This window comes from Scleropages formosus, chromosome 8 (assembly GCF_900964775.1).
Source record: "Scleropages formosus chromosome 8, fSclFor1.1, whole genome shotgun sequence".
NCBI classification, from domain to species: Eukaryota; Metazoa; Chordata; class Actinopteri; order Osteoglossiformes; family Osteoglossidae; genus Scleropages; species Scleropages formosus.
This window is the reverse complement of record NC_041813.1, coordinates 27,421,262-27,445,280: the sequence shown is the minus strand read 5'-3', so window position 1 is coordinate 27,445,280 and position 24,019 is coordinate 27,421,262. Positions and strand designations below refer to the sequence as shown.

Genomic DNA, 24,019 nt, shown 5'->3' with positions numbered 1-24,019 from the left:
AAAGAGAGCACGTGACAAACCAAATTACAGAGGGTGCCCTTCGTACCCTTCACCACTGACATGCACGGCGGGGGGTGTGGGGGCATGCTTGTGCCTTTTCCTATGATCTCCTGGCCTCAAAACACATGGCCGGCAGTATCCAGGACCACTAAAGTGTAATAACTGCAAGAACTTCCTTCCGGACCAAAACGGGGCAGAAGCAAGGCGAGTCGGTTCGGTACCTGGATTTACCAGCTTGCACCTACAACAACTTTGGAGACTCAGTTTTTAGTGCACAACTACATGGTTCATGTTTTTCCTCTTTTTTTTTTTTAAGTGGTCTAATGTCAGCCCTGAGATTATTCCATGTATAGCTAAGAAAGTTCCTCTGGAGACCGGAACTTAAGCTGTTCGTAGGTGTGCACACGTGTGTCTATGTGGATTTATTTTCCTGCACGCATACACATGTGTGGGCCTTCCCGCTCCTTCACTTTGGGCCAGGCACATCCACAAGCGGTGCTGCTAAAAAAAAAAAAAGACAGTATATAAATCAATGAAATATAATTTAAGAAATCATCCAAGAAATATATATATATATACTGTATATACTTATACACAAAAAGAAAAACTTAAAAAAACAGGACTGATTAAAAAACTATTGTTAAAAACTTTTAGGCCAGAAAAAGTCCCATGTGTGACACAGCCTTCTTAAAAAAAAAAAAAAAAAAAAAAAAAAAAAAAAAAATTCCAGCCCTGGGTATGCTGGATATTATAAAACAGTTCTGTGCTGAGGAGACCAGTGGGGCATCATCTGCCAACTCGTTCAACTGTCAAGTGGGGAAGGTTTTGAGACTCTACCTACAGCTTAGTTACAGAAGAACACCTTTTTCCTGGACTGCGGGGCTGTGGCATTACACCAAAAGGAAACATGAACAACACACGGTGGCCATGACGAACACGATAAACTGAAACCTGCCGCCACACTCCCTCCCATCCCATTCTTTGTTGTAAGGCATTGGGCATCATGATGTCATGATCCTATGCAACATGCAGCTGCAGCAGCGTTCCACATTGCATTCCTACCAACCTGCTTCAGCTCTTCCCACCCGTATCAAACAACTGTAAGGGGTTACTAACAGACCGAGCAAAAACTTTTAAGGGGGCAAAGAGGCAACTAGGGGTGGGGAATCCTTGGCAGCATCACTGCAGCATCAGCTGTTTGAGGTTGTCATGCAGAATGGTGTCCTTGACATCGCGGAACACCAGGCGGATGTTCTCCGTGTTGATAGCAGTGGTGAAGTGGTGGTACAGAGGCTTCTGCGGCTGGTCCCGGCGCTTACTTCGGAAGCACTCCACCAGGAACTTCTGCACGTCAGCCAGGTTGTGAGGCTCCCCTTCGTATTCGGGAAAGTAGTCCTTAATGGCGACAGTTCGCACCTTCTCCTCCAGTAAGTCCGTCTTGTTAAGGAAGAGGATAATGGAGACGTTGCTGAAGACGCGGTTGTTGACGATGGTCTCAAAGATGTTGAGGGACTCCGTGAGGCGGTTGGTCTGTCGGTCCTCCATCAGTACTTGGTCAAATTCGCTGGAGGACACTAGGAAGAGTATGGAGGTCACGCTGTCGAAGCACTCAAACCATCGCCGGCGCTCTGAACGTTGGCCACCCACATCCACCATCTTGAAAGGCACATTCTTGATCTCAAAGTCGTACTCGTGGATGCCCTTGGTGGGCCGACGGGCAAGAAGGATGTCTTGTTGAGTTGGCAGGTAGTCCTGGGGGGTTGGTGTACAAAAAGGGTGAGTTTAAATTATCACAAATTTAAATCTATTCATGAACACATGCACTGAAGAGAGTCTGCTAACGGTATTAAATGTATTAGAGCCGTTTCACATTTACATTTATGTACCTGTTGCTTTTCTCCAAAGTCACAATGTTAGCTATTTTCAATGATTTATCCATTTATATAGCAAAGCCATTTTTACTGTAATTCAAGGTAAGGGCCTTGCTCTAGTATACTAGAGAAGGTGCATAAGTTCTTACATCTTCAGCCTTGCATCATGTCTTGTGTTTAAAGACACCAAGAATCTACAGTAAGTTACATGAACATTCAGACAAACACCTGTTTATAATTTAATTTCCGTTTAAACTGAACTTTAAAAACTCTGAACGTTTACCAGGTTTGTAAAATATGGTAATTACATCGGTTTAAAAGTTTACCAAAAGCTCTGAGGGTTTTCCATTTCATTTCATCAATTTTTTTTTTAATTTCTGCTTTCCTTTATATCTTAGTTGTCCGTCTTAGCTTTTTCACTTTCGCCTTTTCCAACAAAACCAGCCGAACCACAACAACGGCAGCTACTTCATTTCGCATGCTGGGACTGCTGCCAAACACCATCTGTAATGATACTGTAGCTGAACTTACAAGCACTGCTGCTACTCAGTACAGGACCCTGGACATACAGCCAGGTTTATTGTGGGAGTTTGTACACTTCCAGCCCAACATCATTTTCAGGTCTATTAAAAGACAAGTAAAACCTGAGATTTATCTTCTATAAAATTGACTAAGGTCACTATACTGCAGGGCTCTGTTTTCAGGGTGTTATGCTTATCCTTCTTAGAAGGATACCTTATGGATATGTGCGGCATACATGGCGTGAACTCTAGCGCTAGCTATGCTCAAGACGCCGAACTCTATGTCTTACAAAATACATTACTCTCACTCCTCTAACTGTTTGGATTTGGACTGAACAGGTGACACATGCTGCCGGTTTGTCCCAAACAATTTAGACAGTAAGTCTGATGACAATTTAAATTTGCCAATCAAAGGCAAAAATAAACAAATATGGATCTCATTACTTGTGTAATAAATTTATACTTTTCTTTCAGCTGTGGAATACACAGCCAGTGACACAGTCTCTGTACGATACTTAAAAGTTGTTTAGGATTACATTACTACATTAAGGTTACATTACTACTACGCTCTGCTGTCTGGATGATCAAATGTTTCCCTGAAGTGTATTCAAAGTGGTATGGAACTTGAGCTACAACAGGTCTCACTGGACACATCAATATCAGTCCTGTAATTGCATCTCTATATTGACTTCCTGCCAAATTTGGAATTAGAGATCAACTATTACTCATCAGTTTAAAAGCTGTAAAAGATCTTTGTGATATTCTCCCTGATCACAATCACTTCAGGCAGGAGAGCCAGTTCCATACCTCTGCATCCAACCAAGCACTCCATTATCAGAGAAAGTATTAAAAAACAGTAACAGCCCACACCCTGTTATGCTTGGTTGTATTCAAGGCACCCCTGATCATTGCCCTATTTTCTCTACAACAGAACTTGAGTAGAAAATGCCAGATTAAACTGATGACTACTTTGAAAGCATTAGAGAATATTTTCTGCTCTTCCTCATCATGCATTGCAAAAGCACTTTACAGCTTGCTTTGTAAAGTGCATTTTACTACAACTTTTCTTCAGTCAAGATGCACCTTGACTGCTAGCACAGGGAACATCTACCAAGGGCATCTCAACACCTTATATTTCATGATCCGTTTACACTTGTGGAAAAGTAAATTACGCAGGGAAATTAAGTCAGTCCTATGATCGAAAGTGCTACATCAGCACGTGACAAAATATAGAAATGGGGATGCTGACAAAATAGAAAAGTAAATCCAAGAGCAGCAGAGTGAAAACATGTACTGGAAAAATGGGACAAGACAGTAAAAAAAAAAAATGGATGGAGTGGAACCAGAGGATTATTTCTGCATTATGATTCTAACAGCTGTTTATAAATGTAATAGGAAAAAAAAGACAGTACATAAACCATTTCTTATACGTTCACATTTTATACTAGAAACAACCAAAGACCTACCGGTTGCCCTATTTTGTCCAAGCTGTCCAAGAAATATTTCACCGATTCTCCCTGTGAAAAGAATAAAGAAAAAAAGGTGTTAGGTATGGTTATGTTACATTTATCCATCCCTGATACAACTTTGTCCAATGCAATAACCAACCCCTAATTTGAGCCTAAATACAACAACTCCTTTCTGAGAACAGCCCTGCTGCCAAACATTGTGACTAAGAGGGCACGGAAAGGACTCGGACGATCTGCAATAGCCATCTGTAGCGAGCAGCACAATGGGCCATTCCATGTCAGAGTGTCTTGCATCAGTAAGCCAAGGGAGATTACATTCAGACACCAGATGTGTTATAGCATCCCTGCCAACTTCCTCTGTCCCAGGATACCAGAAATTTCTCGAGCTATTCGGGACAGCTGAGACTGTTCACACTCCGATCCATGCTACGTGCAGCAGACAGCGCTGAAATCAAACAGGGAACACACCCAGCACACGTTTCAAATTGCACCTATTCCTCAGGTGAGAATCAGATACGTGTGGCGAAATGCCACGGTACCCCACCCATTTCAGGGAAAAGCAGGGTGCATGCTTACACCAGCACTTTGTGTTTTAAGGAGGAAAAACTCCTCATACTTGGGTGCTAAAAACATCCTGGCCCACTCTTTACAGTAAAGCTTACAGTTTAACACACCTACACAGTGAGTGTAACGGAAGCAGCTGAGCTTGGTAAATGTTCCATTTCAATCTGAGATCTTGTTCAGAGAGACAGCCAAAAGGGTCACTCTAACACAGGACAAGCTTCAACATTATCTTTCAGCCACTGAAGGGTTTTAAATTTAAAACCCAAGTCCAGAATAGCAGAACTCCTTTGAACATCTTTAAATCCAGGTTTAAGATTCACACGTTCACACATATGATACATTTGTTCGGGGGAGGGGAGCCTACATCTTGTCGCACTTTCTTTAAAAATTTTTGCTTTAAATATCATTATTGTGATGGAAGACAGAGTCACCAGATTTCTCATAGATGCTTACAGGTTGGCACACAGCTACTTGAAAACTAATACAGTACGTGCAGGAGAAGCCATTACCGGAGTTGGCGGAGGAGAATGTTGTACGGCACTACAAAAGGCAGACATCACGGAGCCGCATATTTTCACACATAATTAGTTTTTGGACCAGTATAAAATGTTTCTCGTAAACATGATAGCCACACAAGTTTCAGCGTACAAATGACTTCTTTTCTTTCAAAGTAAAGCCTCTCATAAAAGGAGTTGTTTTACTGGGGAAGTCTTATATTGAAATGTTACATAGGGTGGCATTTCTCAGGGTGACAGGTTTATACTAGCACTCTTATTCTCAGTCTAACCCAGTATAAGGCCAGTGGTCAAGATACAGTAGCACTGATTAATGAAACCTGAAGAACACCACAATTGCTACAACACACTGTAGACAAGAAAAAAAAAAAAAAAAAAATTTGACAACAACGATTCCAAACTTTGCATCGCCAAGAGAGCACAGCACTCTGCTCCACCCTAGTGCCAGCAAAGCATCGGCGTTCCTCAGGGCTCAGCACCACGGGTCTGATGATCTGGATTAGCTTTGTGCAACAGAGGGGTGAAGTCGGGCCAGTCACCCCAGGGAACAAAGGACAAATCTTGTTTTTCACAGCTCGGCTGCATGCGAGCCACATACCACAGCCGGCATAAGCCGGGAGCAGAGCCTTGTCAAACCAGGAAGGAGGAATACTTTGCTTGCAGATTAAAGGATAAAGAGCTTCCCAGCCACTCTCACATCTCTAAATGACAGTCATGCTCAAGTAGGTTTGGAGCATCCTTTTTCTTTTTTTTTTTGAGAAGGAAACCAGCAGAACACAAAAGCAGCCCTAGGGCAAAAGCAGTGTTGCTCAGTTATGAGAAGAGCCCTGGGGGGCTTGTTTCTTCTTGCCCAAGCCAGCACCCTTTCTGTTCCTTACATGATGAGGTATGCCTAGGGGCCTATAGAGCTAAACAGCAAATATCACAGCCTTAGATGGATGTGTTTGGGTCCAATCACTGACACGCCACTCGCTGGATCTATGCCCACCCAGTGTCCATACAGGGTTTCACGCCTTTGAGACAAAATCTCAGAATCAAGTCAGAAAAAAGTCATAATTCTTCTAATTAAAGATTGGTACATCTTTATTACTTTACATTTAAAGTCTGGTCAGACATTTGGTCTGATCTGCATGACAAATCCACCGCAATGACTTTAGGAGAGATTATGAAACAATTAAATGCTATTGGACATGTTAACTTCAAAGCTGAACAAGTTTCAGAACACAGGACACGATGCCCTGAGCAGGCTTGCCCGCATTCAAACACCATTTTGTTATTGAGGTTAAAGGTGATCTTGCCAAGCACTGACAGCGTCTTTGAAGCAACAGGTTTATTTTGATACTGACTGCTAATGACAGACAGCACGAGCGTACTGAGGATTTAATGACAAAAACATACAAGAGAAACTTGAGTCAGACACACCCAGTCCTGCAAAATGTGCACCAACCACACACTTGCCAGTTTACTTTCCTTGTAAAGAAATTACTACATATCCTTGGTGCTGCTCACGGGAAAGCAGGTGCCCTTCTAACAAAAGGAAAAGATGCACCACAACAACCTTACTTATAATTATCTAGTCATGTACACATATTTAAAATAAAACATTTACAGGCAAATGTACACAAAAAAAAATTTTCATTATTATAACACAAAAAAAAATTGTGCTCGTTACTCACCAGCTGAAACTCACGACGGCGGTCGTAAGCGTTCTGGACGCCGCTGTCTGCCCACAGTGAACGGATAGACGGCAGCAGCTGCAGGAACACCTTGGTCTCCACTCCGGAGGCTGGAACGGCTCGCGTGTCAAACGCCATCATGGTCTCGCCGTGTGTCTCATTGGACGGGTCCCCCCAGGGTATGTGCAGCTTAGAACGCGCATCTACCAGCACCCGGATCCCTGCCCACAAGACATACAAGGTGACACAGGTATTTAGCCAACAAGGAAGCCCTGCAGTTAGAAGTTTCTTTCAGAAACATATACAAGTGAAGGAGCTGCTGCTCATGTATGAAATATGAATTGTTCATACATTCATTTGCATATTCATTAACTTGCACACATTCATTCTTGACTTGCACATATTAGCTCAGCGAACAAAGAGCTCTGCTTATCACTGGCGACAGGCATTTTACAGTCAGTTTCTGCTTATGGCGTAAAGAGTCTTCATCAAACATGTAGGGGAAACTGCAATCCCCCATATATCCTTCACCCTTGCATGACAAAGGGAGCGTGGTCCCTCACGCCCACTTAACAGCACCCCGGGAAACCAAGCACAGCCTTTATGCGCGAGCCCCAGTCTCGTTCCCTTAGAGCAAAGAACCGATCTGACTCGCTTACAGGGTAGGAAAGTGACTGGGTCGCACACTTAAAGATAGCGCGGCCTTTCCTGAGAATCCACAAAAGTGCTGGCTCAACAGGAGTACACCAACGAAGATGCAGGGGGCTCAAGGAACCAGGGTTCAACTTTTCACCCAAGGATGGCTTCCAGTCGTCCTGCAATGACAGCAACCAAACGCCCAAATAAAACCGTGAACCCACAGCTGCCACACTTTTGTAGACTATCCCAGAGTAACCTCGCGAGTACAGGAGAAGAGAGGGGTGCTCCACAGGCGGCCTGTGCCATCCTTACATTCAACCAGCTGCAGACCGAGTACAACCAAAAGCAGCGAGAAGGACACTCAACGGAAACAGAGCACCGCTCCTCCGACCTGCCGAGACCCTGCGGACCGCCAGCGCCAACACTTGCACGAGTTCATCAAAACACTCGTTCAGGAAGCGGGGGCAGGGAGGGACGGTGAGAAAGAGGCAGGGCTAATCAGAATCCTGCTTTCGCTCTGCGAACACGGTGGAGGCCACTCGCTCCCAAAGAAAACCTGAGATGTTCAGGTCCAGCAACGCCTTTCATGCAAATTGTTGGTGTCACTGCCCTTTATTCCTCCCACAACAGACTGAACGTGCAGGGTGGTCCATGGGAGACACATGGTTACCGGTGAAAACTTTTAAAGATGACACTAAGGAATGAAGTTTATTTACACCTTCCAATATTACATTGTGACTGTCTACAGTTTCCTTAGCTGGGCAACTTCAAACACTGAGAAGTACCCACAAATTCTGAACTGACTTTCCCCCACCTTGGTAACAACAAAAGATACACAGCTTCACAAAACCACAGGTAAGTGCTTGAATAGCAGCGACATGCGCCTGCTTTCCCGGCCGTCTATGTGGCGTATCACAGCATGTTACCAAAGACCATCACCCACACAAGTGGGGCAGGAAGCAGCACGTGGTCATCCGACTCTAACCACTGTTCATGTGTCCCACGTTTACTGAGCAACTCCTGTCGGACCAAAAATCATTGACACCGCGAACCCATCCGCGTAGGGTTCTCCCCATCTCTTACATGGGGCAGAAGGTAGCATAGCGATTAGAGCTTCTGCGCCCCACATGAAAGACCTGGACTTGAGTCTCTGCTTTTACTGTGGTACTTTCCTTGAACCACTCTTCCCCTGCTGTGTGAAAGGGTAAGCCATTGCAAGTTGCTCAACAAACACTGTACACAGCACCTTAGCGTTGTTGGCCACTAACAGCTTAAATTGTCATTTTACATGACTACCTGTCCATAGGCCGTACAACATCCTTTCAAAACCAAAGGTTGTTCCAAGTGAAAACCTTTAATGAAAGTCACCTGGTTTTGGGGCTGCTGACCGAGGCGTTCGATCCAGAGCTGTAGAATCGGTACACAAAATCTTTGACTCCAACACCAGTAACCCAATAATCGCTTCCGACTCCACTTCCACAGCACTACCCAGAAGTTACACAATATTTTGGGAGTCTACTTATACAGCGAATATAGGCCTAAACCTATATTACACCTCTAATTTTTGGGGGTCGACATACGGTATTTTAGTCAGAGTTGGAGTCGGTACATTTTTACTGACTCCATTAACCTAATAATTGCTTCACTCCACAGCACTGGTTCGATCTAACATGCCCTGGGAAAACAGTATGTTCAGACATGGACGGGCGGCGCAAGTCTTCCTGCCATAGCCGTCAGCTGTGGACAACACTTTCTGTTGAACCTACCTCAGCAGGTTCTTGCAGCAAGAATGAATCAAAGACAAGGATGAATGCTCTGAAAGGCCGGTTATGGCAAGGAGAATTTGAATGGAGACGCCCAAAAAAAAAAAAAAACCTTACAAAGTCCAGTGATTGCTGGTCTTCCATCCATGTCTGCCAACGAACACCAACTCAAACGCAGGATCAATACAGGCGTCCCGCCGACACGCATTAGCAAGCGCTAATGCACCCATCCAACATGAATTATTAATTCCATAGCTGTAACCCCGGAGGCGTCCAGCACATGGAACACAGAAAATGGCTTCCCGCTCCAGTGTAATTACCTAAGCCATAAACAAGTCGCGCTGCTCCTCTGGGCCCAAGAATACATTTCAAGTACTCAACAAAAAAAAAAAAAAAAAAAAAGGGGGGGGGGGGGGGGGGGGGGGGGGGGGATTTGGTGAAGCAAGCGAACAGCAGAGGATGGCACACAATCCAAGTAGCTGAAGGGATTCAATGGCAACGAGTCCTTTTGGATCTCCAGATGAAAGATGTGAGCTGACCAGATACCACGTGCCCGGGCACCACCTGAGAACTGCTGAAGGTAAGAGTAGAACCTGCCATTACACACCCATGCACCCCACATACATACTTACAGACACACATACATTAGTTCAAACAAACAAACGGAAGCCAATGTTTACCACATGAACAGAAGAAGAGAACACATTTCTATAAAGCAAAAAAAAGGCCTGTTCAACTGATTAAATAATTCCGGTCCAGAATAGTCCTGGACACACTCTCCACCTACATTAACAAACCAAAGGATGTAAACTGCAAGATCTCATTCTTTGAGGATCATTAACAAGACCAAGACTGAGCTGGAAGAAACAGTCAAAATAGATTCACCTCAAAACCAGAATGGCACTTAGGTTACCACACTTAACATTTACCACAATAATACAGCTTTGACCTCGTTTGAATTTCAGTACATACATGTAAACACCGACAAACACACATCCCAAAGCATACGGACTGGGAAGAAGTGAGGGGGGTGGGGGAAGGAAAAAAAAACTGTAGGAAATGGAAAGAGTTGGTAAACATCCACCCAAACAGGCATGATATGCAAAACAATGAATGACAATGCTTTATTTTTAATAAGATGCAATATATTTAGGGAGACCTTCTCTACCAATAGCTGGTAACCTACAGATTGGCTCCCTGCTTCCAGCCAAGAACAAATACCCTGCGACTTTCCTTCATTAGCAAACCTGCTTCTTCCCCTGAAAGGCACCTGGCTGACGCTTCATTCACAGATGACGAAGGTGAATGTGTAAATAGAGACCTGATGCGTACCTCCCACCTACTGTACATGTTGGAAAAGTTTCTTAAAAACAAGACGTCGCACCAATCAGTTCACTGCAGTTCTTCAACAAACCAGACAGGTCACGGCAGATAAAGATCAAGACGACCGAAGTCAACCTCCAGCAGGGCTCAGGTTATTTGACTCAGTTGTTCACGATCGCATGCATTTCCTTCAAAGCGACACGCACCTCGAGAAAGTAGAGCACCATTCACTCACAGGTGGCCTCCCACCCGAGCTCAGATGAGGGCCCTCTGCCGAGCTTCTCACACTGGGCGAAGCGACACGGTGTCAGGCAGCTGGGGCCTCGGTGCTCTTCAAAAGCACTCAGAGACATGTGACAGTTTGAACGCAGTGATAGCATAATGCCAACCTGGGACGGGAGGCCAAAGAGGGACAGCCCTGAAGCTCGACGAGGGCGCCGCTGTTTTTCGTGGTCTCCTCAAAAGAAAGGAAGCGAGCAAATGCAGCACTTGAACTCGGAATGGAGACCAAGAGGTGACCAGATGACAAAAAGTCAGTTCTCCCCTCATCGGGGAGGCGCCACATTCGGTCCTGATTACGTACCGCAGCCATCGGCTCCTTTCCACCCCTGTGTATTACAAAAACACTAATACATTCCAGAGGAAGTTAGGAAACAAAAGGAAACTCGTCGTCGCAGACACTTCAACTCATACGTCACTAGGGGTTCCCCGTTCTAACGTGCAAGCGCGCGCAGCCCGATGCTCGCTGCTTTCACGTGCGCCACAGCCGTTGTTGGGGAACGAGGGGGGGGGGTCACCTGTCGGGGAGGGGCTACCTGCAGCCAGAGCGCGCACGTCCCCTAAAACACCGCGTGGACGCGCCCGTCAACCAGATTCCGGAGGCAAAGCACGCGAAAAACTGGGTGATGCGCAGTTTCCTCGCGCAGACCGTTTACAAAAGTAAATCGGATTCAGAGGGACCCATTGTGTGGGGATTTGTCACAACTCGGCCGATTTCATCGTTATACAATGCAGCGCTTTTAGACGCCTATTATGCCAGCAAGCAAGCTACTTACTCTAACGCAACGAGTATTAACTCGTTCGTATATAATGAGAAGAAGCAAAAAAAAAAAAATACACAAAAAAAAAAGTTTTCTGGGTAAGCGCCACAGTAAATTTGTCCGTAAACTATACAAACAACCAACGAAGGTAACGTGACAGAGTGGGGAAACGCACACGACGCGTACAGTAGAGTCACAGTGAGTCGGAGCGCTGGTATCTTTGTTCGTGAACACGAGGAATCCTCAGTCTGGATATAAAATTAGTCGTTCTGAACGAACACGAAGTGTTTAAAATCCGCCACAAACTAAGCGCCTATTTGGTCAAGAACTTGAGTTCGTCAAGCGGAATGTTCGTCGCGCGAGGAAAATAGCTACTTCGCCGACCGCCCGCCGCCGCTGCTGCTGCCAAATAACATGGGCGTTTCTCCTCGGCTCGAGACGAGTGGGGGGATGCACGAGCGCAGCGCGCGGCCGAGCCCACTGCGCACGCTCTTCTTTCCGCAGAGCACGAAAAGTACATGTCGAGCGAACAAAGCAGCCGCGCACAGGACGCGGCGGCTCACCGAACGCCTCTTGCGAGCTCACCTTTGATAATATTGCTGTAGATGGTGGCCCGGAACTCCTCTTTGGCTCGCTGGTCGAAGTCCTGCCCGTGTATGATGCGCATCTGCTTGAGGAAAGTGGACTTGCCGCTCTCGCCGGCGCCCAGCAGCAGGATTTTCACGAGGCGCGTCACATACGTCTTTTCTCGAGAGATGCACTTGTCGATCTCCTTGGACTTCCTCATCTGTTCCACCTCGCTGCTGGTGAGGAGACAGTTGGGGAAACATACTTTCAGAACGGACCGGGACGGCAGGAAATCCGCCATCTTTGAAGCAACTTCATCGATAGAGCGCAGTGTTCAAGCGCGCGCCCCCTGAATCGAGCATGATGGGCGGGGCGGGGCGGAGCGGGGCGGAGCGGAGCGGAGCGGGCCGGGGCGCGCCCGCCATCGTGCCCGCGCACTGTGAACACTCGAGATTAGATCGAAGACAGGCAGTGGCCTGCTGCGGTCGGGCTAAACCGATGAATTGTTAAAAAAAGAGGGGGGGGAGAAAAAAAACAACTTAAAGACAGATCAGATTTCTTTGTTTCTTTCAATAAAGGTTTGTGCGCGAAAAGATGATACTTGGGACATAACGGAAGCTGCAGGTGATTTTGTGCTAAAACTCTGTTGTTATCCTGGCTTAAGTCAAGCACATGTAACTTTCTCCTCGTGCTCAGAGGTCAGGAGGCAGAAGCGTCGCGCGCTACAGAAGGCGGACGCTCCTCCTCACACGAGACGAGAGTCTCAAATTAGCGCTTCCTCTGAGTCACATGACGAGGAAAAAGAGCGCACGACTAGCGCTACAAACTCGTCACCTTCCCCAGCATCCGCATCCTTTCTTAGCCCTTTGAGAAAAAATATACAAAGAGCGCTACAATAAAGTGAATAAGTAGAAATCACTGCAAAGAGGAAATCTCGTTCCGTAACACACGAGATGGAACGATGCAAATGCGTACTTAAATTTGTTTACATATTTATATAGAACGTGCTCTCTAAAATCAAATAATAAGGCAGCCCTTTTCCCCACAGTATTTCATAATGAAGAGCTTCCAGTTGCCGGGGACGATGTGATCCAAGGAGGGCGGTCTGTACACCTCGTAATTTGAGCGTCAGGTTATACGGTTATAATCCTGAGGGCACCATCCGCTGGAGCTGCTTGGCCCCAAATTCAGAAAAAAAAAGATACAGTGTTTTCATTAGCAGAAAACGATCACGTGCAGCTTGTTATCAATGCTACACGTAAAGAGTATTACTTACTAGAATTAGAGCAAACGCAAAACGCAGAGGGCCTTCCAAGAACCGGGTTCAACAAGCAGTACAGTGGTGAGAATAAAGCTCTCAGCTGATTGGCTGTTTTCTCCACCTTGTTTTGATACTTTAAACTGTGTGGGCCCCCCCTTTTTTTTGTGTGTGTGTGTATAAGCGAGCAGCAGCATCGCGCACCGTCCTCACCTACTGACTCCTACAGGGGAAAACTGATTTTTACTTTTTCCTTATTTTTACATTATAAATTAGACCGCAAAAATGACCATCAGGACGATTCACGATCACGGCCAGCATTATCGACCACGGATGGCATGTTTGAAAAAGGTAGGCATACAGCATTTTTACTTTTAAATAGTGTTTACTGTATGTATTGGACTGTGCGGCTGCTGCTCGCCCACGTCGCACCTATTTTTTTTCCGCGTGGAAGCGCGTCAGTAGCGACTTTCACGGGGAAAACATACGATCCCCTTTTCCGGACTCAATAAATCGTACAAATCTCCAGTGTCAATCGATCTTTGCGAATGTTCAGCGGGATCCAGAGAATGTTACACATCAATATATAATATCCCATAGCCATATAAATAATTAATTAAATGGAGGAGAAGGGGAAAAAAAAGAATATTGCGGATAAGTCCTTTACATGAACTATGTTTCACCTAAGGCTTAGGGCAGCAGCCTCATAAGAACCGTCTGGACGAGCAAACAATCAATGTCATTTCTTAACTATGGTTTGGATGAAGGAACCTTACTTTATAATTTCTTATTAAGATGACATAAAAGGCACACTACTTGGTGCTTGGTGTTGTGTAGAACCAGTATCCTGTCTTTTTCCATTTACATTTATTTATTTAGCAGACACTTTTCTCTAAAGCAACTTCCAATGAACTCTATGTAGTGTCATCAGCCCACACCCCTTATTCACCGCGGTGACTTACACTGCTAGATACGCTACTTACACTGGGTCACTCATCCATACATCAGTGGAGCACACACACTCTCTCGGTCACTCACACACTGTGGGGAACCTGAACAGCATGTCTTTGGACTGCGGGAGGAAACCAGAGCACCCAGAGGAAACCCATGCAGGCACTGGGAGAACATGCAAATGCCACAAAGACTGAGCGGAGATCGAACCCATGTCCTCTTGCACCACCCAGGCAGTGTGAGACAGCAGCTCTCCTCTCTGTGCCACCATGCAGCCATTCTTGAAATTACAGTCATCAACAAAAAAGTCCAAAATCAAAAATGTCAGCAGAATGTAATAATAGTAATAATAATAATAATACACACTAATTAATTCACATGAGCCTCTTTCAGTAACCTGATCTCTCGCAAGCAGCAGCCCACACAGAAACCTGCCCACACACCCATGATCACCAGTAATACCGCCTTTCACACACACACGTTCAGGTGGAGGCCTTGGTGGTGGAGATGCAGGACCCTAAAAGTGGACTGAAGTTCGAGGAGCAGAAGCTGGTCACCACCACCGTTCCGCATGCGATTGCAGGTGAGAGTACAGTGCTGAACCCAGAAGACACACACAAGCATTTAGCCGGTTCACAGATAGAGATCTTCACTGCAAACTGTGAACGGCAGCATCAGATTATGACTTTGTAAATAATGCAATGAGATTTCAATTGTGCCAAAATGTCTCTGGAAGTTTTTTTTTTTTTATGTGGCCATTTCACATGCACACACACGCTGTCTGAAGCCGCTTGTCCCGACGAGCCGGAGTCTAGCCTGGTAGCGCCGGGCCGGGGGGGGAAAGGGGACACACCCTAGACGGGGCGCCAGTCCACCACAAGGCACCACAAGGCACCCAAGCAGGACTCGAATCCCAGACCTGCCACGCAGCGCGACCCGGCCAAACCCGCTGTGCCACGGCGGCGCCCCCTTTATGGTCATTTCCCTCAATAAATCATTCAAGTGTTTATATACAGCATACAGCTGCAATATACAAAATCTGAAATGTATTTTTTTCTCCACCTCCCAAAAATACCAGTACCAAAAATTCAGCGCCGCTCTCGTCTTACTTTTTCTACGGATTTTTGCAAATTTCTTTCAATATTTTCTCATTATACCAAAACATTAAACACCCCATAAAATGAGACCCTTTCTTTCCAACATTACAACCATTTTAAACTTTTCATACTCATTTGGTTTGTTTATTACATTCCACTTTTGTCAGATTTGCCTGACAGTCAGAAGTTGTAATAACACACACACACACACACACACACTGTCTGAGACCGCTTGTCCCGAGTGGGGTCGGGGTGAGCTGGAACCTAACCCGGCAACACAAGGCATAAGGCTGGAGGGGGAGGGGACACACCCAGGATGGGACGCCAGTCCATCACAAGGCACCCCAAGCGGGACTCGAACCTCAGACCCACCAGAGAGCAGGACCCAGTCCAAACCTGCTGCACCACCGCACCCCCCTCATCTTCAAAACTTTTTTTTCAAAATTTTAGCCATTCAATCATTCAAATTGTCAGTTTGTACAAACATGTTTTGGTCCAGGTAGCGGTCAACAGGTCCTTCCTTCTACTATGTTAATACACCGGGTTTACCCACAAGGAGGAGTACTGGTCAATATAGGAGTTCTATAAGTTCTGACTGGAATACACGGTACGTAAATTCCTCAGAAACAGATGATCAGGCACCGCATGCACACAAAAAACGTACACGTGAGCAACAGCAACAGGCTGCTCCTGACAGTAATCAGCTAAGGTCCTCTATATAAGACTGGCGACAATTGGATGAACTCTGCCATTTGCTGCAGGCTCCAAAACCGGTCCAGTAATCTCTGCTAAGGCTGCAGGACAGATCAGCGATGGGGTCAAAGCAGCCCTGTAGGTTTCCGTGATTCTCAGAAAGGAAAACGTTCGGGCCTTTTCTCGTTGGGCGATCTGAGTAGCCCGCTCCGCACTGACATCACAACGTGACTTCTTGTGATTGCGACTGTAGTTTTCCTAAAGGCTCTCGGAAGCATGTGCCGAGCCATAAATGTAAACGTTACGTTATCGCTTCCTTCTGTGTCGTTACCGATTTATCACCGAAACTCACGCAAACGCGCGGCGTCATCCCGGTGATGTTTCACGGAAGAGCAGCCCACTTGCAAAACAAATGTCATCGAAAAGTCCTTCCCTAAACAATTCCTTGGACTCCCATTATTCAAGTGCAGATCTACCATAAATAGTGAGCAGCCCTGGCACTCATACAGAAACATTTCATCGGCGCAATTCTCCATGATGTAATCCATATATAGAAAAATGCCTCCGAGAAACGGATTCCTCCGCATCTGCTATTCCTTTGTTTTTTATTATTCCGCCTTGTCATCGGATAAGCGACGCGAGCCTGAACATACGCTATATCCCTGTGCGAGGTGATTCTAAGAGTTAAATGGGCTTTTTTCCTTCAAGGCTTTCTCACTGTTGTGTATTTGTTCCCTCAGTGCTGTAATTTACACTAAAAATTACGCAGCCTACCTCCGACCACGTTAATCACACGTGAACCTGGGCTTCAGAGGCTCCTCACCTGAATGATCTTGGCTCATTTTTCAACAGATTGAAAAACAGTTTCTACCTTCAAGCCATGAGACTACTTAACAGCCGGTAGTCCTTCATCTAGCACCGCGACACTTTATTAGACACTTCCGGACACTTAGATATTTACTATTCAGTATTTACTATTGAGTTTTACTATTTACTATTTATTGTACTTGTATCTATTGTTCTGCCTTACTTATTAACACGTCACTCTTACGATGCCATTTGCGCAGCGCTGTTTTCATTTTCGTGTATCGACCTACATTGCAGCATCATCTCAACCACTCGTCTAAATATGCGTTTGTTCATGTCTAATACGTGCTTGTGCTGTCAATGTCTGAATCCGAGCCGAGTCGTCACCATGCCCAGTGTACTCAGTGTAACCGTGTTAATGACGAATAAACGACTCTGACTTTACCAGCTCGCAACAGACCTTTGTTGTGCACACCTTCTTCCTCCAGGTCAGGACATTCACGCGTGGATCGTCAACCGACTAAAATTGGACGCGGAAGGTAGGATTTGACTTTTAAAAATAGCTGTGCCCTAATGATTAAGCGACTAGGATTGGGGCCGACGGTTGCGAGTGTAAATGCATTCAGCGGCCGTTTCTTCCATCTCTTGTACACTCAGAGGCCAAAGCCTTTGGCACCATGATGGTGGCATATGGCTACATCTACCCCCTGCAGGACCACAAGAGACTCATCCTCAAGGTGGATGCCAGTCTCTATCGCTTCCAGGTGACTCTCGAGACCCTTATCCTCTGTGTACAGTGTCCAGAGCTACCTTTATTACGTAAACATGCATCTAACGTGACACTAACCTTTTGTACTTGTGGCATTGCTCAGACCCCATATTTCTGGCCTGTACAGCACTGGCGGGCAGAAGACACTGACTATGGTTGGTAGACCTCAGCATACTGTGTAGCTTCCCTATGGCAGTAATAGTAGTGAATAGAACAGTAGCTGCGGGATTGAATTCACCAGAATTCTCAGAGTGCATTCAGCAAACTACAAGCACTGTTGGAGAAATTCAGTCATGGCACACATCACAGGTGATGGGCCTACAGAATAACGTCAATGTTTGTCAGTGATCCAACATTAGAACTATTCAGCTGTATGTAAATCTATGCTTTCCTGATGACTGTGTATAACAAGGTATGAGTTACAGCCTTTGATTGTCTCTTTGCCCTGAAAGCCATCTACCTGGCAAAGAGGAATATCCGGAAGAAGGGGGTGCTGGAGCTGTACGAGCAGGTAAGAGCGGACAGTCAAATCGCAACCCTTCTGATCCTGCACAATGAGGTACGGGTGGATGGTAGAGTCGTCATCCGCCTGGAGCTGTAAGGAAAGCATAAAATATACAGCCAGGTTCCTGCCGCTCTCACCTGGACTACGTCATGCCTTTAGGACCGTGTATCTTCTCCACACACAGGAACACTACAACAACCTGCACAAGTGGATGAACCACAAGTGGGACTTCATTGTGATGCAAGCCAAGGAGCAATATAGGTTTGTGTCCTACTGAGATCTGTAGCGGTATGGGCTCCGTGCTGATCTCCCGGTGTGTATCCCTCTGTGTCGTGTTGCAGTAATAGCTGTGCGCCGAGTTCCTGGCGTGTCTCACTAAGAGCCTTCAGCTGACCTTCCACATGACATTAGCAAGACAAACTGACCATCCACTTGACCCTTCACTGCATGTGAGCCTTTCCCTATTAGGACTTATCAAACCCTCAGCTCCGTGGTGGGCATATCTAACTGCGACACTCCCCGCTTCCTGAGGGCAGGGCCGGGAAGGAGCGGAAGAAGTCAGACCGCGTGGTGCTGGACTGCCAGGAGAGAGCCTACTGGGTGGTACACAGGCCGCCTGTGAGTAGCAAAAGGCCGGGCTGCAACCACATCCCTAGAGACAGAGGGGGGAATTCTGGGCCTGCTAGCTGTACACTGTGTGTGTGTGTGTGTGTGTGTGAGAGAGAGAGAGAGAGAGAGAGGGGCTCCTTCAGGGTCATCAGGCAGCAAAACAATTTAATCTGAAGCAGACATAAACAAAGCATTCTCCAGAGGAATTCATCCTGCTGTTTACACAGGTGGTCAACAAGCCTGAAGATGGAAACAATCTGGCCTTTACAACGTTCTTCTCTTTTTGGATCGTGTTATTTCACAAGTACGACTGTAAAACGGCTGGTCAGCGTGTTCACGTGTCGAAGGCGAGTAAATTAGCGATGCCGTAATAGTACGAAAACAGGAGTACGGAAACTCGGAAAGCCGATGATATGGCAAATGTCTACGACGCCTGCTACCTTGAAGCCCCGCAGGGAGGAGCGAAAGGCACAGTGAGTGAGTCGGGGATTACCCGCCGAGAAGACCTGCAGCAGGAGTGCTCCCCCACAACTTGGGCTTCCTATGGTGGGTTCACTGCTACCACATCCACGGAGCAAAGGAAAAGGTTAACTCCTCAAGCAGCTCTAAGGCACCCAGCTATGCAGTCTGCATTGGAGGTGCAGCCCTCCGACCCCCCCAAACGCCACCACCTTAACCGCCACCGATCTGACTTCCTGAGTGTCGCTCAAAGGGGCTTTTGGCTGCTCAAGCGGGACGCTGTGAAACCTTCTCAAAAGTTCAAAAGGAAATGCGACCGCCCACCCGTGCGCCTGGCCTTCGGATGCTGCCGCAGGGCGTATTTACATATCGAACGAGACGTGTCGGGTCTTGAGGAAGTCGGGGTTGGCCCAGGGCGCGGCTGCAGCGAGTTTAGAAAACGAAAGTGACACGAAGGGGTTGCAGCCGACTGACAAACACTCTGTCTGGTTTTCGCTCAAAACAGCCGCGGACAGCCAGCGCCATGGACTACGGGCTGGACCGCCTCATTGACCCCAATGCGGAGGAGGTAACAGGTGAGCGACCTGTTGTGTGGTCTGTGCAATGGCATCTGTTGGACACGTGGAAGTGAAAAAGGGAAAGGTCAGTTCGCTGGCCTTTTCACAGAAGTGTCCTGCCATCATGTTCAATCCAGCACTAAGACCATTAGCGCACCTCACCTGTCGGACGCCACCAACCCGTCTCTTGACCAATGCTGTCAATTGGTTTTACCTTTCCTAAGAGGAAAAGAGGATTTAAAAAAAAAAAAAAAAAAACACGTGATCTTCTCCGCTCCCTCTTTGCACTGACATTTGAAGGATCGATAATCTTCAAGTAACTTTAAGATCATATATAATGATATATAAGTCATATAACTTTAAGATCTGGCTGGATAAACCTTTACAAAGCTACTCCTATAATTTAATGTAAATGTTTATATACACACACTGGCTGAAACCGCTTGTCCCGAGTGGGGTCGCGGTGAACCGGAGCCTAACCCGGCAGTACAGGGCACGAGGCTGAGTGGGGAGGGGACACACCCAGGGCGGGATGCCAGGCCGTCGCAAGACACCCCAAGCAGGACTCGAACCCCAGACCCACGAGAGAGCAGGACCCGGCCAAACCCGCCGCATCATGGTGCCCCCTTGTTTATATATATCTAAAAAAAGTACTAGGAAGGTGATTTAGAATCGTGCTTATGCAGTTACTCATCTACATTAGTTCATATGGTGGAAAGAAACAAACTGCTTAAAAATCACACATCTGCATCTAAAGTGTCTCTTTCTGCTAATGTAATACACACATTGTATTTTCTATGAGATGTACGCCGTTTTGGAGAAAAGCGTCTGCTAAAAAATGTAAATGTAATGTAAGCATGATCTCTTTTTTTACACCTAAGGTTTCAATTTGCTGAGTTAATGTTGCTCTTGACATGTTTTCTCTCTCTTTTCTCTCCCTGCAGATTCTGTTGTCTCTGTGTACACTCATTCCAAAGGAGAGGATGGACGGAGAGACACACACACACACACACACACAAAATGCAACTGTTAATGCAAAACAATGTCCTGTTCTACACACTCTTATGATATAAAAAATGCATTTACTGTTCAATTTGCAAATTATGCACTTAAAGAGGCAAATAATACTGATAATCACTTTATTCACTGTGATTGCCAGCGCAGTGCACACCATGTTTCTAGTGCCAGTTTCCCGTGTCTTTGCTCTTACTGTCATTCGGAATGTAACTCGGTCAATGTCCTCATTGCATTTCAGAATAAAACCGTGGACTACTACAGGCGCATTGTAAGTTTTTCCCTCGTTTCAGTAAGATCCTAGAGTAATCAAAGTAATGTTCTGAACGCAACAATGACCTGCTGGCGATAAAATGTTGTTTCCAACAAACAGTCTGATTTTCTTCAAGTTACAAATATACTGATGTGGCCTTAAAACTGGGAACAGCCCAAATTTGATAGTTTTTATTTAATGATAATATTACTTTAGATTAATATTCTGAGATTACTCTACAATTAGAATAATTTCCAGTATTTACCTTTATACCTCAGTCTCCAATAAACTGTCCTTAGGTCCAACGTTAAACATTTCTAGAATATGTTTAAAGACATCCTGTTTGTACCAATGTGTTGTTTTCCTTTTAAAACCTTCCGCAGATTATTTTCAACTCTCAAGCCATCATGAGGCCAAAGGTCAAGTCCACCGTGTCGCTTGGAGCGTAGGTTCCCCAACAATCCTGTTTACTTGTCAATGGAATACAATAAAATGCATTTTTGAGATAAATATCGATGTTACACTAACTTAGCCACTTAAAAAGCACTTATTTCACTTCTGCTCTCAAATGCATAATTGACCTTTTAGGAGCCAATTGCCCTTTTTTGGAAGCAAACCTGCAACTTTTAATATTTTATTATATGAATAATAATGCTGTGCAGCACTGATTCCCTGAACATTTTTTTTTCCCCTATTGCAGTTTGGTCAAATTCTCATCCACGTTCAAGAACCATGACCCCTTCCTGGCACCATGTCTCCCTAGCAACCCTTGGCTGACTGATGATATCACCTACTGGGAACTCAACTTGCCAAGGTAAAGCTACTGCATTGAAGCTGTTAAGGGTAGGAAAATGCAGTAAAATTGCGGTGCTGACGTTCTCACCAGGGTACGGGATGTCATCTCACAGAGCATGCGGCTACATTTCCTTATTTACGGGAGCTTCCTGCCTGCTCTGAGTGTTTGGTCGAAAGCACTGAACCCTGACGATGCTGCTCCGTTCCTATGTTTGTTTCTCAGAGTGGAAGTGCCCACTAAGATGAGGGTGGAGCGCTGGACCTTCAACTTCATGGAGCTGCTCAACGATCCCTGTGGCCGAGCAGACTTCCGCCTCTTCCTGAAGAAGGAGTTCAGCGGTAAGTGCCTGCGTAGGAAATATGGAAGGCAAGGTGCAAAACAACTGTTTATGGAAAGCAGGATGCGAGCAGATATCATCTGTTATTTACCGCTGCTATGTTTACGGACTACAGGAGAAAACTTGGCATTCTGGGAGGCCTGCGAGGACCTGAAGTGGGGCTCTGCAGAGGCCATGAAGGAGAAAGCTGAGCACATTTACAAGTGAGCTGAAGAGGACCTGTGTCCACTGTGAGGGGATCACATTCTTACCCCACTTATTTTACCACCCATGCCTGAATAATTTGATAAGACACTTTCAAACTGGCTTCATTCTTAAAAATTCATAACTGCTAAAAAAATATCGGTCTTGGAGCTCAAAACATACCAAAACCAACACTATGTATTCACAGAATGTGTTGAGTAGCCAGAAAAGACATGATGCAGAATTGTTCAAGAGAAGGTATGCCTGTCTAGGGCTTTCACTGACATGTGATTTATCGATGTGCATCCAGGATGTTTTTGGCACCAGGGGCCCCACGTTGGGTTAACATTGATGGAAAGACCATGGACATTACAGTGAAGGGGCTGGTACACCCGCACCGCTACGTGCTGGACGCGGCCCAGACGCACATCTTCATGCTCATGAAGAAGGTGGGGCTTTGAACCAGGCGACACGGTTCTTCGGGTGCAGGCTGTGACCCGTACGCATACCCAAATGCTGAAAGACGATTTTTGGCTTACAGGACACATTTGGACGTTACATGAAGTCGCCTGTGTTCAAAGACGCACAAAAGAAAGCTCTTTCCCCACAGCCGCATACATTTACGTAAGACCTTTGCTTTCGTACTGCGCTATTTAGACTGTTAATTCCCGTTCTATATTTTTTTAAAATCATAGCTTAATTTTACTGAAATGATCGCTTAAGAGTAAAATGGTTCGGTTCCTAAGATATTTACAGTGCAAGTAACTCCATCTCAGGGTCCTTAAATTGCAGTTATATCCTAGCAAATGTGATGCAAAGCTATGACATCATCATGCCATCACACTGTGACATCGCCACACAATTGTGGATGTCCCCTGCAGCGACGCACAGCTGGAGCAGAATGCCCGGAATCGCAAGCCCGGTATCCACCCAATCATCCTGCACCAGCAAGAGGAGGAGGAGAAGGCCAAGTTGGCGGCCAGTGGCCCTGTGGACATCAAGCAGATCATGAGCAAGCTGGACCGTCGTACCGACCTGAAGAAGTGAGGGAGGGGGGGACTGCACGCGCCCACGGGTCGAGTCAGCAGGCAGTCTCAACACCAGTAGTTTACAAACGATAGTAGTCTTCTATCATTGTTTAGGGAGTATGAAGAAACTTGCACGGTAAAAATATGCACATAAATCTAAAATTAATGAGTTTCAGTATATGTTAACATGCAACTGCTGTGAAAGTTTACTGATCATGTTGGCGTCCAGATGTAGCATCAAAACAAATCTTTTGACATTTTACTATACGATATAGGAACACTTGTTACCACATCAGTAAAACTATTTAAAACCACTTAAATGTTACATAAACATGTGTAAAAACTAAATTCTAATCCTGTCACCGTGACCGATTAGTATTTGTGATTGACTCAATTTCGTCGAGTACGAGAAAGCAGTCGTGATCGTGGTAATGTGTGTGTGTGGAGGGGTCGACGCGTTGCATCGTTGGCTCCTGTGTGCTGTTGCCAGTTGTCTGCCTGCTACTGTAACCTTACCTTGTGTTACCACCAGTGAGTTCATCACACAACCACTTCCTGCCTGAGGCGAGTTTGGACTTTTCTTTAACGAGTTAGCGTCTGTTCAACTTCTCCTCCAGCTACATCTTTTCTGTGATTTGTGTGCAAGAAAAAAAGCGTTTAGTCTAATAAACCCAAGAATTGTTCATCCACCTTCCTCATAGAATTAAGAGTAATTATCCCTACTCCCAAATATGGGACATAAAAATATTTAGGGT

General features: G+C 45.8%; 2 protein-coding genes across 2 annotated transcripts; one reads left to right on the top strand and one right to left on the bottom strand.

Moving 5' to 3' along the window:
• Positions 1–701: 701 nt before the first annotated feature.
• On the bottom strand, positions 702–12,249 carry gna13b (guanine nucleotide binding protein (G protein), alpha 13b). Its single transcript, XM_018756880.2, has 4 exons — positions 11,967–12,249; positions 6,617–6,837; positions 3,859–3,909; positions 702–1,752 (listed from the first exon to the last, which is right to left on the bottom strand). Exons 1-4 carry the CDS (start codon positions 12,247–12,249, stop codon positions 1,180–1,182), a joined length of 1,128 nt encoding a protein of 375 aa, XP_018612396.2. The 3' UTR covers positions 702–1,179.
• A 1,090-nt stretch (positions 12,250–13,339) lies between these two features.
• On the top strand, positions 13,340–23,941 carry rgs9a (regulator of G protein signaling 9a). Its single transcript, XM_029254010.1, has 17 exons — positions 13,340–13,557; positions 14,644–14,740; positions 17,243–17,293; positions 17,412–17,518; positions 17,627–17,678; positions 17,976–18,034; positions 18,213–18,289; positions 18,565–18,646; positions 19,602–19,664; positions 20,909–20,938; positions 21,304–21,365; positions 21,621–21,734; positions 21,939–22,054; positions 22,169–22,256; positions 22,547–22,685; positions 22,778–22,860; positions 23,118–23,941. The coding sequence occupies exons 1-17, from the start codon at positions 13,492–13,494 to the stop codon at positions 23,281–23,283; spliced, it is 1,452 nt and encodes a 483-aa protein (XP_029109843.1). The 5' UTR covers positions 13,340–13,491; the 3' UTR covers positions 23,284–23,941.
• The last annotated feature ends 78 nt before the right edge of the window (positions 23,942–24,019 follow it).